The sequence below is a fragment of the Hyaena hyaena genome, unplaced genomic scaffold (genome assembly GCF_003009895.1).
Source record: "Hyaena hyaena isolate Hyena2069 unplaced genomic scaffold, ASM300989v1 scaffold_1206, whole genome shotgun sequence".
Lineage (NCBI taxonomy): Eukaryota > Metazoa > Chordata > Mammalia > Carnivora > Hyaenidae > Hyaena > Hyaena hyaena.
The window spans coordinates 140,703-159,449 of record NW_024081843.1 but is presented as its reverse complement, the minus strand read 5'-3'; the positions used below and the strand labels follow the sequence as shown (position 1 = coordinate 159,449).

The 18,747-nt window shown below is 37.8% G+C and overlaps 1 protein-coding gene across 1 annotated transcript in view; it reads left to right on the top strand.

Annotated features, from left to right (window-relative positions):
• Positions 1 to 2,466: 2,466 nt before the first annotated feature.
• Positions 2,467 to 18,747, top strand: part of LOC120224616 (cystic fibrosis transmembrane conductance regulator) — a gene marked incomplete at its 3' end in the record, with an annotated part of 156,580 nt that continues 140,299 nt past the window's right edge. The window contains exon 1 of the mRNA XM_039222876.1: positions 2,467 to 2,652. Within this exon, the coding sequence (XP_039078807.1) occupies positions 2,600 to 2,652 (53 nt within the window). The remainder of the gene's footprint in view (positions 2,653 to 18,747) is intronic.

Genomic DNA, 18,747 nt, shown 5'->3' with positions numbered 1-18,747 from the left:
CTGACCTCTTTCCTATTTCTGATATCTCAAAGAGACATTTAGGATTTCAGTCTTGACCTTCAGCCACATTTGAACACTTTCCTGGTACATATTTCTACATTCCCTCATTAGATAGGTACCTACATGCAAACCTTGAATACCATGGCTCAGTTCATTTGTTCCTATCTGCTAACAGTTAACAATAATAGTTCCGAAAAATAGTGAAATCTTACTTATGCCAAGAACAAATTTGGGATATAATCTTTTATAGTAAAAACCTACATACATGTACGTATACATGCTTTAAATGGAATATTATAATTAAGTGTCATTTGTTAAAAATATAAAACTACAGTAGCTACTTGGTTGTAGATTTTTGCTTTCTTGTCTCAGTCCTGAGCAGGTCTAGCAGTCATGATTTCATGAAACCAATGTGAGGAGAAAAACTGAGTAGGAGTGTAAGTTATGGTATATCAATATAGGATGGATGATTTGATTAGAAGCAATGTTACACACTGGTGGGAGTCATGGTTTGGAATTAGACCCGAGTTTGAATCTTAGGTCTACCATTACAGGCATTTACTTATCTGTTTCCTTAACTGAAAATTGAGAAAAATGACACCTGTTTCATGGTTGTTATAAAGTTTTCATGAAATGATGCCTGGCAAATAGTAAGAATTCAAAAAATAATCATTGTTTCATTATTCTTTCTAGAGGAAGGAGATTGACAAATATTTGGGGTCTTTTCAAACCATATCACTTGGTCAGCTTTCATGATCATCTTTGGAACTTAATTGTTAATCCCTTTATTTTCACTTGCTCTTTGGTGACAAAGAAGAACGGATTACTAATACATTTCAAAATGTGTGTATTATATTTGATGTAGTTGTAAAACAAACAATAGAGTGGGGGTAGGAAAGTGGATCGCCTGAGTTCAATCACATACCTGGGAAAAGTCAATAATGAGTACAGAGCCTCAATGTGTATGTCATACTGGAGAAAGGAAAACACCGGTACAGGATTTGAAGCAAGGATCACGAGTTAGAAATGCTAAAGTTCTTTCTTGGTACCCAACTTCATGCATTTTGGTTTATCTCTTTATTCCTATTTTCTCTATTAAAATATAGAATGCTAATTTAAATGTTTGTCCAACCCACTTTAAGACAAAAAAAAGGTGATGTTGAAATGCAAAGTTGGAGCTGTAAAAACCTGCTGAATGCATTCATTAATTCAAATGCCTGTTCCTTTCTGTTACTGTGAAATGCACCTTTTATTTGTACTCTATTTGGGTGACCACAAATCAACCACAAGGTAATTAACAAGTAAATACCCTTTCCTTAGTTGTAGAAGCAGTTACCAGACCAAAATTTTTACTTTCATTTGAATATGTCAATTCAAATTCAAAGTGCCCTTGCTTCTACACCATGGAATTCAGGAATTTAAAAGTCTTGGCTCTTTAAAGCCCATCATCAGGCAGGCGCGCCGTCCACACACGAAAACGTCGGGGAAGCTAAGGCACCCACACCTGGGAAAGCGTCGACGCCCTCGGAGAGCCGAAGATGGCGCTTCTGCGAGGCAGGTCGGGGTTAACACGCTACTCTCCCTTCAAAGACTGGATTCCTTTCGGTGTGTTAGTCCAGAGGCTTTGCTGACCGAGACTAGGAAATCTACAGGAGGGCGGGTTAGTTTACACACCGTCGACTTATCCGTGCAGTCGCTAAAACTCCCAAAAGCCCTCCTTCAGAACGCAAGCCCGACTGAATACCGGACAGCGAAGCAACCGGGAGCGCGTCAAGGACAAAGCGCTCACCTCCCCGCAGGATTTCGCCCCCGGGAGCGCGTCTCCTAAGGGTCTGAGCCGCGCTCACAGCTCTCCTAAGCCTGAAACCACCAGCGTGGCTCTTCCCTCAGGCGCGCTAAGGAGGCGCTGAGGTGAACTCCGCAGACGCCGCCGCCGGACTCTCCGGGTCTCTGAGGCTGCGTTTGGAGAGAGGACGGACACATTCCGTTCCCCCTTCCGAATGCACCTCGCCGCCGCCACCCGAGCCCGGCTAGGCTCTCGGAAGACGGCTCGGAAGTTGTCGGCCGCGCGCCCCGCGCCCCGCGGAACCTGGCGCGGAGGAGGAGGGTGCACGAGGCTGCCCCGGGGCCGGTTCTGCTCCCGCCGGGCGTCGGAGACCGGACCTGGAGCGCGGCCGCGGCAGGCCCCCGCCTGCGGCCCGGGCTGGGGCTGGACGGTACGGACGCGGCTCTGGAAGGAGCGCGCGCGAGGCGGCCGGGCTGGCAGAGTGGGTCGCGGGAGGCGCGGGGCAGCCGGGGAGGGAAGGAGGCGAGAAGCGGCAGCGCTCGGGGCGCACGGAGGGTGGAGAAAGCGGCTGGGGCAAATTGGGGGCTGGACCAGGCAGCGCCCAGCTTTTAACCTGGGCAGGGGAGGCGGGGGAAGGAGACGGGAAAGGGGAGGTGTGTGGGGTAGCGGTGGGTGGCCAGAGTTGGAAGCAAATGACATCACAGCAGGTCCGAGAAAAAGGGGCGAGCAGCCTGCGCCAGAGGAGTAGGGCGTTTGGCATCAGGAGCTCGAGCCCAGCCTGCCCCGGCAGGGACCCCGAGGCCCGCAGAGACCATGCAGAGGTCGCCTCTGGAAAAGGCCAGCGTCCTCTCCAAACTTTTTTTCAGGTGAGGGGGTGTCCTGCTGAGGTTTGGAAGGACATGTGCCCACGAAAGAAGAGGGCGTGTGTATGGGTTGGGTTTTGGGGAAGAGGGGTAGGTTTGTTTTTGTTTTTAAAGATGCGGTATCCTTCATTGTTATGGAAAAGAACGTGGATTTTGTGAATAAAATAGAAAAATAAGGAGATTAAAGAATAAACTGAAGCTAATTGTTTGGATAGAGAGCTTTAGTTTAACTCTGAAGTCTGAACTACTTGCACCTGAAAGTCTGTTCTCAAGACCCAAAGTGCTACTGTGCAATTTTTTTCACCCTAAGAAATGAATGAGTTAACAACTTGTTGATAACTTAAGTTTGGTCCCTTGCTTCCCTCACTTCATGCCTTGGAAACGTAGAGGTCTTTCAGCATAGGGATTGCAAGTGCCATGTTTGCATATAGTAGGCGCTCAGAAGACGTTTCTTGACTGAGATTTGAACTTTTTTTTTTTTTTAGGGGAGAAGGGCCAAGTAGGTAAGATGAGCTTAAATAAAGTGTTTATTGTTATGATACTGAGTAAGTCTAACAAGTATTTGCCCCAATTTCATTATTCCTTTAAGGATGAAGGCAAATCCTTTGAAGTATCTATCTTAAAAAAGTCAGTTCTAAAAGTTACACATTTTTTTGAAGGGGGGAGGGTGTTAGAAGTATCTTGAAACTGTGAAGCCGTGGAACTAGATACTGAAGTTATACACAACTGACATGTAATAAATTATACTCTTATCCTACTTGGCAATTGGTGAGCCGTAAAAGCTTGCAAACTTCATCTAGTGATGTTTTTAAGAACAGAGTCTAAGTTCAGAGTCTTAGGCCAAGTGTAATTAGATGTAGCGTTTTAAATTTGAAGTGTTCTTTGAATACTGTGTCTACTTGGTTCCTGTTACTCTGTGTGAATGAATGAATAGGTACAGCTCTCATTCTTGACTCATACTTATCCAGTGAATCAGCATACTTAGGTATCAGAAAAAGCCAAATATAAGTATGCCCATATGTGTGTGTGGGAAAGGGACTTTCATGTCTTTCTGTGTTTTATTCTCTGCACATGCAGCAAGCGTGGAGCTCACGTGCTAAGGAAAGGCCATTGAAGGAAAGCTCCTTCCTGTGGGTAGGAGAGAAGGACTTTACTCTTTCGAATTACTTTCTGTATTTATGTTTTCAGCATCTTTTGTTACTCCATCTATAAAAAGTAGGATTTATTTTCCTACTACTTACAAAATCAGAATGCTACTTGGCATAAACTGTAGACTTTTCAGAGCATGTTGAGGAATGAAAGTGCCAGTTAGTCTAAAAATGCAATTTTCAGAAAAATGAATATCCTTTGGATGCTTCTAGGGACTAAGGACCTTTTAATGAGCACATTGTTGATTTAAGTTAGATCACTTGATTTACCAAAGTATTTTTTTAAACCGATCATTCTATAAATTTTAGTATAGTTTCAAAAAAAGCTCTAGATATTTGTTTAAAAAATGTTTTATAATGGCTACTAAGTTTGTTAAGAGCATACTCATTACTGTTCTCCAAGCTATTTCATAATAGATTGTTCTAAGAAGAGGTGTATTTTAAAAAGTTAAGTTCCTACTATTTATGGGAACTGACAATCACCTACAATAGCAGTGATTATAAACTTTCTTCTTGGTTTTAATTCTTAAAGGATAAGAAATTTATTTTCTGCATTGGGTTAGATAAGTGCTTAGTGATCGAGGTGTTAGGCTTTAGATTCAGATTGTTTGGATTCAGCTGTGTGACCTGAGGCAAATAATTTAACATCTCTGTGACTTGACCTTTAAAACTTAGAGACTAAATAGGGCCTATGTTAAAGGGGTTAATCAGTTGAGAAAAAAGCATGTAAAGAGGTTAGCCCAGTACATGTTAGCTATTATTATTGTCATATTTTTACATTCATTACAATACTGAATACTTTGTTTACATAAGATCCTTAATTGTTTGTTGAATATAACTTTGTGACAGTTTGTATGAATGGGCCTGAATGAAAATTTAATTTAGGTAAAATCTCGTCTATCATGCCCTTACTAGATATACATGAAAAAAGTCATATTTTTATATCATAATGTTGTTAAATGTTGTAGAATGTAATTTTCTGAAGATGATCCTTTCATTTTCAGAGTCATCAAAGAGTAAAGTTATTACAGTCTGGGTTATAGATTATGTTAAGTCTCTCATTGTTTAGGTTTTATTATTGGAAAAATTAATAAAGTTTGGGATAATTTTAAGTACTTTCTTAATTTTGCATGGGCCTCACACCAAGTACAAAATGTGAAAGACATCTGATGTCTTAAATACTTTGAATTTTAGTCATGGTGTCCATACCAGGAGTCCAGGTCTATGCTTGAGGAATTGTCAGAGCCCCACAGAATCCAAGTGGACAATGCCACAGATTCTTACAAAACTGAATGGGGCTCCTGATAAACTCCACAGAGAAGCCTCAAATAGGACCAAAGAGTAAATACAGTAATAGTAGGATTTAAGGCCAAGAGTTACATAAGTCTCAGGATAATAATAATAATAATAATATAATATTATTTCAGATACTTTTGTAACTATTAAACACAAATTAATAAGAGGTTTTCAAACAAACTAGAATTTACGTTTTAGGATGGGTGTGGTGAATCAAAATAGCTACCAGTGAAAACCAAACTCTTGAATTCTAAACATTCTGCTACTGATCAAAATACTTTTGGATTCTTTTTATGAAATTACCATTAAAAACAGCAATACAAGTTCCTTCTCGTGGGTATATAGTAGCTTCATTACTTTTTAGCCATTATTTCTAGTCATGGCTTGCATTAGATTCGTAGTCCTATTACCCACACTGCTCATTTGAACTTGCTTCTAGATGACTTTTGACTATATCTCAAAATCAAGTCCACTCTGAAATTATAAAGATTCTTCATAATTTGCTTTGTTAATAGCCAAGTGCTACTACACTTAGGTATCATTCAAAAATATGTATTGCAAGCCACAAAGACATTTCCTGATGAAGAGAAACATACGTGCTTTGAGCAACAGAAGCATAATTATAATAAGTTTATAATGAAAGAACCATAAAGATGACAGTTTTGAGAGGGCCATGCTTATTTGATTACATGAATTGTAGCACATTGTAAAAAATCCATTACAGTGATTTTATATTTACATTTCATTACTTGTTTGTAAGGCAGAAGGGAATCTAAAATTATGGCAGTCATAAATATTTTTGCAGTTTGTTGGTGGGTATTCATAGAACTGTTGCCAAGAGAGACCAATTGGCCGCTCAAACAAGGATCTAGTCCTGTCCTCCTCAAAATGCATGTGTTATCTCATGTTTGTCTCTCAGACAAAGCTTAGACTATCTGAACCAAAAGAAATGGATGCATGAAAAAAAAAGGCCAATATGAGATGCACAATTTGTATTGAGATGTACATCTGCCCCGCCGGCCTGAATGACATGAGTCCATTTAGTCAGTGTACAAGTGTCATCCAGAAAGGACAGTCTGGAGTTTCCATGTACTTTCTTGGCTTTGTCTCCTGTAGGGACTGAAGGGGACCACTGTTGGAACAGAAGCTGCTTTCTCTTGGACAGTGTTGCCTGAATACTGACAAATGTTGACTCCCTACACCAGCCCTTAATCTTCCTTTGTATCCAAATACCTTTTGCCGATCATATTTTATGATACAGTTCAGATTTTCCAACCTGGGATATGGGTCAATGTTGATTGGTTTAACTTTCAGAATTCTCAAAGTATCTCTTTTTCATGATATGACTGAAATTGGAATTCTATGTATTTTAACATATAAAACATATGTGTATATAAATAATTCCGTTTCTTGTAGTTAATTTGCTAGTTAAAAAATGCCTCCTTGGTTTTGAAGTGTATTTCAATAGTTTTTGTATGCTAGTTCAAATTATTGGCACTCTAGGACTATTCTTATATACATAACACATAGCAGACAGTGTAGCTCTAATGTTCAGTTCTTTGTTAGAAGTGGAATCTGTTTTTCTTAAGTCCTTTATCAATATTTTATGTTTGATGTGACAAACAAAATGTCCTCAGAGCCAGCTGATACAGTAGGGAAATCACGGTTTTCCACTTTTACATTTATGTTTTGTGGGAGGAAGTAGGACTTAGTAAGATAATATTCAAGGCATAAATGTTCAAACTTGTTTAAAAGACCGGTAAGTGAGCCTCATTCTAACATGTATTATTACTGCTAGTGTTATCTCACAGGAACCTGTAATTTCAGTGTGATACAGCCACGATATAAGTATAGGATTGCAAAACCGTCAGGGAAGGGTGTTTGCCGTTTAGCATGCAGCTATATGTTGTTTGTCACATTTTTAAAAACACCTCTGACTCAGCCGTAATTTTGGCAATTTTGATTCCACCGATTCCTGACGCATCTGTGTAGAGTACTTCCCTGGAACAAAATCCCTGAGATACAATGAGGTCAAGAGGGGAAAACAGATAATGATGGAGTCTGGTCATGGACGCTAGCTGACTGTTTAATTTATCAAATATATTAAGTGCCTAATCACAAAGCAAAACATTACTATTTCAGGTATTTCTAATCAGCTCTGAAGCATTTACCTGGCAGTTGTTTAAGAGAGAAATTAGCATTACAAAGTGGCTTTAGTATTGAGCTTTGTGTGAACAAAGAGCTCAGGCTTCTTTTAGCAAGAAACCTGTAAAAATTCAGTTAGATTGCTGGCGTGGAGAATGAAGATTTCTTCTAGAGCTCTGAAAGACTTGGGTTTCACAGCTATTTCGACGTGGCAAGGCTTGTCAAGTTTGCTATTCTCTTTGCAGCTCCATTAGCTTATTACTGTCTTTTAACATCAATGACTATTTCCAATTGGAAAGCCTTGGATGTCAGGGCCTTCCATTACTCATTTAATATAGCATTCAGCCCATTTTAAGATTCTTGCATGTAATTGTTTAATAATCCTTTTAAAAAAATTTTTTTAACGTTCATTTTTGAGAGAGACACACAGCGACAGAGCATGAGCCTGGAAGGGGCACAGAGAGAAAGGGAGACACAAAATCTGCACAGTCTCCAGGTTCTCAGCTGTCAGCACAGAGCCCGATGCTGCACTCGAACTCGCAAACCGTGAGATCATGACCCAAGCCGAAGTTGGACACCCAAGTGACTGAGCCACCCAGGCACCCCAATAAATAGTTCTTTGTGACGATTATTCCATGGTGATCAACCTTAGAGGTTTACTGATATTGTAGATTGATGACTTTCAACAGTCTTGTAATACTGCAGTTACTCTCATTAAAAAGGGGTCAATGAAAACAGGGCTGTGGACAGAGTTTAAGCACTCAGAACAATAATTCTGTCAAATTTTTCTTGTGTCCCTTTAGGGCCAGGCCTTAGCCTTTCTGGGGGAAACCTGCTTGCTCGTTCTTTGTGAGATAAATAAATGATTTCAAGACTTCTGCTAAGTCCTTATTGTTAGGATTCTCAGCCCTGAAACTGGGCTTTACTCTGATATAATCAGAGAAACTCCCATAGTTTGCTTCAAGGAGCTGAATCAGTACTTCCTTTGAAGGTCATGATTCAGGACAGCTTGGAGAATGCCCCAATTCATTGATTCAGCACCTCCTGTATTCTACACAGGGCATTAATAAAGTTAAGATGGACAAGAAAGAAATTGATGCTGCTTTTGTGGAATGAATTTTCTGAAATCCAGAGTATCAAGGGCTTATGGAAAAACTCTCTGGGGCATCTAATCCAGTCTGAAACTGGTTAAGGAAGTCACTAGAGAAGTGACTCTTGAGTTGACACCTACACATGATTATTCAGGGAGGATGGGAATGGGTTAGGAAAAATGTAAACACAGAAGCGGCCGACTTTATGGAGGACTGGCAGCAAGAGTGAGCATGACACCTTCAAAGACTGCAAAAACAATTCTTGTGACTAGAGCATAAGATGTGTGACAGATTTGTGGGAGATAAGTCTTGAAACTCTAGCAAGGATCTGGGTCTAAGGGGCTTGGTGAACTTTGTTTGGGTTTTATCATATTCGAAGTGAAAAGCCATGGATTTCAAGCAGAGGAGTGACATGACTAGTAAAAAGTTGTTGCAGTTTTGCCAAGGAAATGGTGAGCTCTAGGGATAGAAAGATGGATTTGGAAGACATTTGGTGGGTGATGGTGAAGCTTGCTGGGTGAGATTGATTTGGAGAAGGCTTGGGTTGGGGGTGGAGGCTGAGTGGACTCTAGGCTTCTTTAAGGTAAAAAAGGAAATGATGCATACAGCTCAAGGCCAGGTAATATAGTCATTTGAAAATATATTAGAGTGTTTTACAGCTTGAGGTAAATGAGATGAAGATGTCTGAGGTGACAGAATGATAAATACTGCCCTCATGCTCCTCAGTGAAGGCCAGGGTGGTATCCATGGAAGGATTTGAAGTTGCTACTTGTTTGGCTTCATTGTGCTATAGAGTCACCTTTAGAGTATGTCAGGAGTAAGTAGGGGTATTCTGGGAACACACAAGTTAAGATCTACTTAGAAATTCTAGGGGTACCAGGTGGCTCACTCGGTTGAGCGTCAGACTCTTGTTTGAGCTCAGGTCATGATCTCTGGGTTGTAGGATCGAGCCCATCATCAGGCTCTGTGCTGATAGCACATGCTTGGAATTCTCTCTCCCTCCTTCTCTGCCCCTCCCGTGCTCATGCGTTTGTGTGAGCACTCTCTCTCAAAATAAATAAACATTAAAAAACAATTCTACTTAAAACTCTCCCACTACCCTCCCCCCTCCAAACCTACCAATGATGTGTGAAGTGCCCCCACCCCACTCAAACTTCACTCCTTTTGCAGTGGTTTTTACACATCTGATTTCTATGATCGTAGACATTCAAGAAGGAGGTATGAAAATCTGCCGGGGCTTCAGATATTACCTGCAGTGATGGAGTAAATAAGAGCACACCTACTACCATGAAGTGCGTGTGTGAGTGTGTGTGTGTGTGTGAATAAAGGATTCTCAATACTCTGGAAAAGATTAGGTATCATTGTTTCATGTTGAAACTTTAAGCCTACATAGAGCTCTCTTTCTTAACACTACCTACCGAGCTTCCGCCTAACTTCACACCCACGCCCCAAGTGTCTAGTGGTGTCCTTAACTTGAAGTTCTTAACTTAAAAGAGGGTCCCACAAATTTCATCTGGTACCAGTCAGGTCAACATGTGAAAATTGAAAGGGCAGAATCTCAGAGGTCTGACAGCTGTGTTTAGAGGAAGTTCAAGGCCAGACTTTAGAGCCCTGTGTTGGTTGGGGGAACAAGTAAATGAAGCCCCTGTTAGTGGGGGTTGGTTAGCATTCCTACTTCTAGAGGCAGCATCCCAGAGAAACTATACAGAAAGCTCCCCGTTGCACATTTTATCTTAAACCTCCCTGGAAATTCTGGAAAATAAAGCTACAATAACAAAGCTTTACTTTCTCAACCAAAGTTCATTGCTATACATTAGATCAGGGTTTGGCAAATGTTTTCTATAAAAGGCCAGGTAGTAAATATTTTAATGCTGTGGGCCATGTGGTTTCTGCCATTATGCGGAAAGTAGCCAGAGACCATATACAAAGAAATGAGTATGACTGTGTTTCAATAAAACTTTATGGGCACTGAAATTTGAATTTCATGTAGTTGTCACATCACAAAATATCTTTTTAAAAAGGACGATTGCAATAGGCTTCGAATTATACAGCTTTAAATTTACTCAAAGACCTAGAAAATATTTTCAAGGATCATATGTAATTAAACATTATTGTTATTCAGTAATAATTTTAGTAATATTAAAAAGTGAAACAAACGTGCAAAATGGACTTTTCAGAGGAGGAAAAATTGTTAGCTAAACAACTATTAGTTAATTTCTCAGAATTGTTTTGTATTTTAGGAACCTATTGATCATTTCTTCTTTACTTCTGTTTGCATATGCATCTTTTGATGTGTCCTTCAAGGCAGAGGCTCTTACCCATTTTTTTGGTACCAAGCACCTGTCTGACTCCCTGGCATAATAGGCCTTTAAAATATACTTGTTGAATTGACTAAAACCTGACTAATTCGCTACTGTTAAAATACAATTTTTGATGGAAATGTAAAAACTTGTGGATACAGAACTTAAACTTTGGTATTCTGAAGATAAAATGTCTAATTATGAATAAAAATATTAGTCTTACCAAATCCATGTGTTCTGAAGTATTAATATAAAATAGTAAATTCAGTTTCTTTCTTGTGTAGTTTACAGGACTTTATAGAAAAATTCCAGCTTAGTATACTATCATTTTTCTTTAGATCAATGATAACCAACTTTGCTATAGATAGACTTTTCCTTCGAAATATTTTTCTCTTCATATGTTAGTATTCAGGGTGCCTGATAGTTAAATTTTAAACTGGGTTATTAAAATGATTATTTCCAAAATTTATTCCTACGTGTATGTACCACAATTTAGTCTCAAAAAAAAAATCTTTAAGTCATTTAAGTCTTGGACCTCTTAATACATTTATTTCAATAAAATAATAAGGCTGATGAAATATGTATTACCAAAAGCACGTATGCCTTTCAACTCAAAGGTATGGCAGTCTTCTAAAAACTCACATTAGCCTCTTTTCTATCCCTTTCACTTGATATTTAATCAAGGCTACTCTCTTATTGGTATAAGTCAATGTATAGCTTGTATATATGCACTGTGAACAAAAGAGCATAAAGCAAATAAATCCCCCATAACAATTTGATTATAGGGTCCACTGAGACCAACATCATTAAAACAGTTAGACATTAGGTATTTACATAAATCTGTTAATTCAGAGCATTATATATGTGTGTGTGTGTGTGTATACATATGACTCTTTTGTGTATATATATAATATATACACACAAAATATATATATATACACAAAGTAAATAAATAAATAAATATATATATATATATACACACACACAAAAAAGAGTCAAACCAAGAAATAGACTCTTACTAGAGGGAAGGTTGTGGAAGGATGGATTAAATAGGTGATGGGGACCAAGGAGTGGACTTATCATGATGAGCAATGACTGATGTATGGAAGTGTTGGGTCACTATATTGTACACTTGAAACTAGTATTACATTGTATGTTAACTGGAATTTAAGTAAAAAAAAAATATATATATACATATGTATATATATACACATATATATATACACATATATACACATATGTATATATATATACACCTACAGTGAGATCCAAAACTTTATTCACATATTAAAGAGTTTATAAAACTGATGAAACTAAAACTCAGAGGTAGCCTTTCTAATAGCATTAGAATAAGTTTTATTTAATGGAATTTTATTATCTAGAAAGACAATCACTATAAAATGAACTCACTAATGTAAAAGTGATAACTTTAAAATACAAATATGATTTTCAGTCATTCATTCATGTACACATGCATGTATTTTTGACATAAATATTGGATGTCTGGTATGTTCCAGGAATAAAGTACTTTGAACACTTAGAACACATATCAAAATTTATTATACATTCTAACTATTCTTCTTGTATTAGAATTTTCATGTTAATATTTTTACTGATGTAGTTTTTTTCACTTTGGAGCACAAAGGCCATGATACAATGAAGGGAACTTAAGCTTTTTATTGATTTATAAAATTGACTGAATAAAGGTCATCTCACATAATAAAATCAACAGTATAATTTTTTGACAAAAATTGATGTTTTTTAAAATTTTTAAAAACTATTTCCTATGAGATATAAAGATAAGATGATTACATTTAGAAATGTATATTCGATTTAATCCTTGAGCAGAGTCTTTGGATCCATTGAGATGTTAACTTGGTAATTTTTTGAACTCCTATAAGGGCTTTGCTGATTCAATTGTTTTTGCTGTTGCTAAGGGTAGCAATACAACTCATGTCTTTTCCAAGTCACACCCTGTCACTCCAGCCACTATTACTCCAGAATAGAGTCAAATTTTGGGATTAGTAGTTATGTATGAATTATTAGGAAAACACAATGAGCCACCAAATCAGCTTCTGAAACTTAATCAAAGTTTAGTCATTCTGTTGAAAGGGAATTCTAACTAGGAACAGGATAAAGAAATTGTTCAGGTAAATACATATGCTCTGAAAATGACGACCTGTTTCATCATTAATAGTATTTCTGTAGCTTTAGAGAGATACCTCTCAAACTGTTCTCTGCCAACTACCTGCTTTAAAAAAGGTTGATATATTAATTATTAAATTATTAATGTAATTAATTGATTAAACTGTGATATATATATACACACATATATATATACACACACACATATATATATAATATGCAGATTCCTAGATCCTACTTGATCCCTACTAAGTCAAAATCCCTGGGAGAGGGCAACCTAATTTTTTTTCAACATTCCAGGTGATTCTTTTTGCCTACTAAAATCTGTTAACCATTAGGTTAGTCTGATTAAAATGTTTAAATGGCCCAACTACTGCTTCTCAAACTCAACAAAAACAAAAACAAGTACAGAGTTGAGGACAATGACAGATTGCACCACATAATCATACAATGGTGGATATGGAGGTGATTCTATCTTCTCCCAGCTCCATGAACCTTCTCTCTCCCAACATTCCTCTTTTTCAACCTTAGTGTCCAAGGAAGAGAATTTGGAAATTTCACCAAAATTTTCAGTAAATTAACAATAGAAACACATAGTTTAATGTGTCACAGAATTCAGAATTTCCCCTTCTATAATTCCTAAAATCTGTAGTTTGTCTCCCAGTACCTCCTAACGTTTACTAAGCACTTTCCATGTACCAGGGATTGCCTGTATTGCCTCAGTGAACTCTTCAATTTAAACAGATTCTACTTGTAAGAAATGTGTGGCTTAGATAGATTATAAAGAGTTTATACAAGGTCACCCAGCAAATTACTGTGAAGTCAAGATGTGTATTTATATTGGTCTAAATCCAGAACTCTTCTCTTGTGTTTTTGCATTTATTTTTAATGTTATTTATTTTTGAGAGAGAGAGAGAGAAAGAGCCATGCTATCAGGGGAGGGGCAGAGGGAGAGGGAGACAGAAGATTGAAAGTGGGTTCTGCACTGAGAGCAGAGAGCCCAATGCAGGGCTTGAACTTACAAACCATGAAATCATGACCTGAACCAAAGTCTGATGCTTAACCGACTGAGCCACCTATGTGCCCCCAGAATGCTACTCTTAACCAGTGCATTCCACTATATAAAAGTGTAGAATGAAATTGGTGAATACTATGATTTCATTTAACTTTTAATAGATTTTCTTAGTTTTCTTATCTCTGAAATGTATTATTTTTTGATATAAGCATTATAAAAATATTTAAATAAGGTATTAGACTCTGTTCTTCCTGGAAGTGCCAGAAACATGCCCTTCCACTGCTGTTTTGCTTAGATGGATATGACAAGCTCCTTGGGGTAGTGGGAAATGAAAAAGAGAGGATGGGGGAGGGGAAGGAAAGGGCATTATCTTAGGTTAATGAGGCCTTTAAAATCCTAAATCCAGTTGAAGAGTGAAAGATGTGGTAAGCCAAAAGCATGCCAATAGCCAACCACTGTTACGTGGGAACAGCTCAGTTGTACAAAACCGGACTGTACTTCTTATCCTGATTTATTCCATCCAGATACTAACTATCACCCTTCTTTTTTTTTTTCATTTTTCAAATCCACCTTCCTATCATTTTCCTTTTCATTAAACCAGGCCTTATGTTCAGAGTTTACATCTACCCTTCCTATTACCGACTTTAGCCCTCAGCTGTGTTCCAGGTTTAATGACTTCAGTGTTACCCTTACCACCCAGCTACCCTGGTTGGGATCATGCTGTGATCATTAATTCCTAGATGTTCTTCATTTTTGTCATCTTTTCTCTAAGTTTACTCTTATTCTGTATCTTAGGATTGAAGGAAGAGGCAGCGTCACCTGTCAGATGGTTCCTCCACTTGATGTTTGACACTTAATATATACAAGTCTTGGATTTTTCCTAGTTGCAGTGGTTCTCACATTTAAAAACAACAACAACAACAACATACTTTTGTCATTGAATCCCAGTTTCCAAATGAAATCTTCCATGGAACTGCAATATATACAAATAAAAGTGACAATAGAAGGCAACAAATCTTCCATAAGTACAAAGGTATAGATAACTGCTTGTACCCAAATAAGGGCTGAAATGATCATAAAACATTTATGCAGTATTTTCTTGGTCTTGTGTGCTTTCCTTTTTCACAATCTTATATTTCTGAAATTGAGATGCCTCTTATATAAGCTGATGTCAAAGGAAGCTTGTCAGCATCAGGCCCAGGAATGAATTGTAGTATGGAAATTCTGTAGTATATTGAAGGTATATAATCCTGTGACCTCATTTGAATTACTTGCTCTGATGCCCCTCACAGGGTTAACTTAAATTTAGTTTCTTCCTTGAAATTTCTCAAGAAAAATTACTCTGTGATCTAGTTTTGAAAAAGACTGTTAATATTTAGTGTGAAGTTTGTCAACCAGACTGTAATGAAAGTAGAAGTTACCCAAGGTCAGCATACCACTGTACCTTATAATGATTCTGCCTGTCCCACAGGTGACAGTGTTATGCATGCAGTTTGACACGGTACTCTCTTCATAGCTGTGAATTGCCAAGAGTAGTTCAAAAGAATATTTTTGATCCAAATGCCAAAAAGGGTTAGGAGAAAATTATAATTATGATAGTAAGGAGAAAGTGGTAGGTTATTGTCTAAATAAGAATATAATTTTGAAAATTTCTTTAAAAAACTGTTTTTAATATGTTTCTTTTTTTTTTGGAAAGGCTAGTACTAAATTGATGAGTTTTTTTATGTTTATATATTTTGAGAGAAAGATAGCAGAGAAGGGGCAAGGAGAGGGAGAGAGAGAGAGGGAGAGAGAAAGAGAGAGAGAGAGAGAGAGAGAGAGAGAGAGAATCCCAAGCAGGCTCTGTGCTATCTGTGCAGAGCCTGATGCGGGGCTTGAACCCATAAACTGTGAGATCATAATCTGAGCTGAAACCAAGAATTGGATGCTTGACTAACTGAGCTACCCAGGGACCCCAGTGGTAAGTTTTCTAATCAATGTCACCATATAGTTGTGTAAGCATAGTAAAGTATCATAAAACCATGATGATATCTTGTGGCTTGTTATCATTCCCTGGAGATTGCACAATTCTGTTATCTGGGATGAGACCATTTATGAGCAGATATGCCAGAGATATGGTGAGTTGTCAACTGAGCTTGGCCCACGTGTATGTAGTGACATGCTCACTTATACAGTGTGGAAATAACCAATGACAGATTGTAATATTTTTAAATGTATGCAAACAGATGTCAGGGGAACCTTTCCTATAGAGTGGACACTAAGTCAGTTAGCCTGGCTGTCCAGGAAAATGTTTGGATGCATCCAGTATGCTAAAATTGTTATATAATACAGTATATTATGAAAATGTGTGATGTTTTTGTTCCTGTTTTTAAAATAGTAAAACACTTACAAATCTTGACATCTCAAATCAAAAGCAGTGAGCTCTTTGAAGTATCTCTGGGGAACACTGGGTGGTGGGGCCAGTCTGAAAACCACTCAGTTTTTCCCCCATGTTGGTTGGTCTTGACCTTCCCTGAGTTCCTTAGTTTACCCACTGTATACTCTCAGAAAATAGTCTCACATTCTACTTTGTATCTTATACTCATTGTCAACTCTTAGATGGCAATATATAGTAGAAGAAGCATGTACTTTGGAATTAGACAAACCTGGCTGGAATCCTTACTTTGTAACTTATTAACATGTGATCTTGGGTGATTTACTTAACTTCAATGATGATATTATGCTTTCAGTATAATCAGTTATCCTCATTTAACATAGCTCAGCATTATTGTGATATCTAACATTCACTGAATGTTTACTATGTGTATTAGGGCTCTCAGAGAAACAGGCCAATAGGATATATATGTACATGCACATATATATGATTTATTATAAGGAATTGGCTCATGTGATTATGAAGGCTTGCAAGTGCAAAATCTTCAGGGTGGGCTGGCAGGCTGGAGACCCAGGAGAGCTGATGTCTCCATTTTATTCTGAAGGCAGTACACCGGAGAATTTCCTTTTTTCAGGAGGCCAGCTTTGTGTTCTGTTTGGGCCTTCAACTGATTGGATGAGACCCACCAGTATTATGGAGGGCAATCTGCTTTTCCCAGAATTCATGTTTTAAATATAAATCTCATCCAAAAACACACTTTAAGTTAACATATAAAATAAGTACTTTACATGTATTAAATAACAGCAAGTAATACCAGACATAGAGCAGGTCATTAATAAATGGAAAGGCTGTCATTAGCATGTTTATTAGCATGATTATTATAACTAATATTTTTTCATCTTCACCCCTGGGCTCTAAAAAAAAATACCTCTTTTCTCTAAATTTAACCCTCCTCTTCTGTGAAGTAGGCCCAGTATCTTCTCTGAATTATGGAGATCACCTTCCCCCAAATGCAGCCTTTGCTTTGCCATTGGCTTTTTTTCTCCCAACTTTTAACTTCCTCTTAAATCCTCAGATATCACCTTTCTTCAATGTCCCTCTGTCTACATCATCCTAACATGATGATGCTAAGTGCCAGTGTGTTAGTTTGCTAGGGTTGTTGTAACAAATTACCAAAAACTGGGTAGCTTAAATAGCAAGCATTTATTGTCTTACAGTTCTGAATTCTAGAAGTCTGAGATCCATGTGTCAGCAAGTTTGGTTTTCTTCTGAGGCTGTGAGGGACAATCTATGCTACACGTCTCCCCCAGCTTCTGGTGATTTACTGGCACTCTTTGATATTCATTGACTTGGAGATGCCTCACTTTGTGCCCTCATCTTCACATTTTCTCAGTTTGCCGATCACTGTGTCCAAATCTCCTTTTTAAAATAAGGACACCAGGTATATTGGGTTAGGGCTCACTCTAAATGAACTAATTTTAACATGATCAGTTCTGTAAAGATCCTATCACCAAATAAGGCAATATTCTGAGGTATTGGGAGTTATGATTCAAACATCCTTTTCGGGGGGGGGGCGGAGGGGGGAGGAATATAATTCAATTCCTAATAGTAACAGTGTTCAGAAACAGAATGAACTATAGAAGCAACTTGAAACTGTAAAATATAGTACATACAAGGAGTTATACTAGTTTATGAACCTTTTAAAAAGCTATGTGTATCTCATCTATCATGTTTGTAAAATGACATGCAGATCATGCAGAAGATGTCAAATGACATGGGGATTGTCAAGGAGGGTAAAATAACAAGGATGATTTGCTCTAGTACAGAACAAAGAATGACTTTCCATTTATAAAATTTTGGTACATCTCCATTAAGAGATAGAATAAAGATCAGACATTTGGAAGAATGCTTTGATAATGAAGGGTGTTAAATATGAAAATATTGAGGTGAATTAAATAATCTTGGCTAGAAATTTTAGGATTATTGGCTATCAGTTATGACTTAGAAATGTTATTAAAGAATGGTCCCTGAGCAAACTCTAACATATGAATTATGTAAAATTAGAGCATAAACACCTTACCACTTGCATTATATTTACCATAGACTTGAAAAATGTTTTGACTTTGTTTTTGGATTTTCATACATTTGAACAGGAGTATTGGCTGAGCAACACGTATTTGCAGTAGTATCAGTGTCCTCACATGCCATGCTGCTGTACAATAGGAGCAGGGGGCATATATCAGTAAAATAAAAGATCTATCAGCTGTTTGCCCCCATGAAGCTTAAGTTGAGTATGTTTGGAGATGTGGGGGATTGGCAGACGAGTAAATAGACAAATTGTGGCTATAGCTCAGGTGGAAGAAACACAGGCGAGAATGGAGCACACAGGAGGGAAATTAAACTTGGATTGCAGAGAGGCTTGCATATGCGTAATTTACATGAAACTATTTCAGGTTTCTTGGGAATAGAAGTCAGATTTCATTTCAAGGAGTTTATTAATTTTTCTTCAGGGTGACCTGGCACTTAGTTGGTATTGGTACAAAACCAAAAAAGAATGTCCTGCTAAGTGATGAGATTGGGAGAA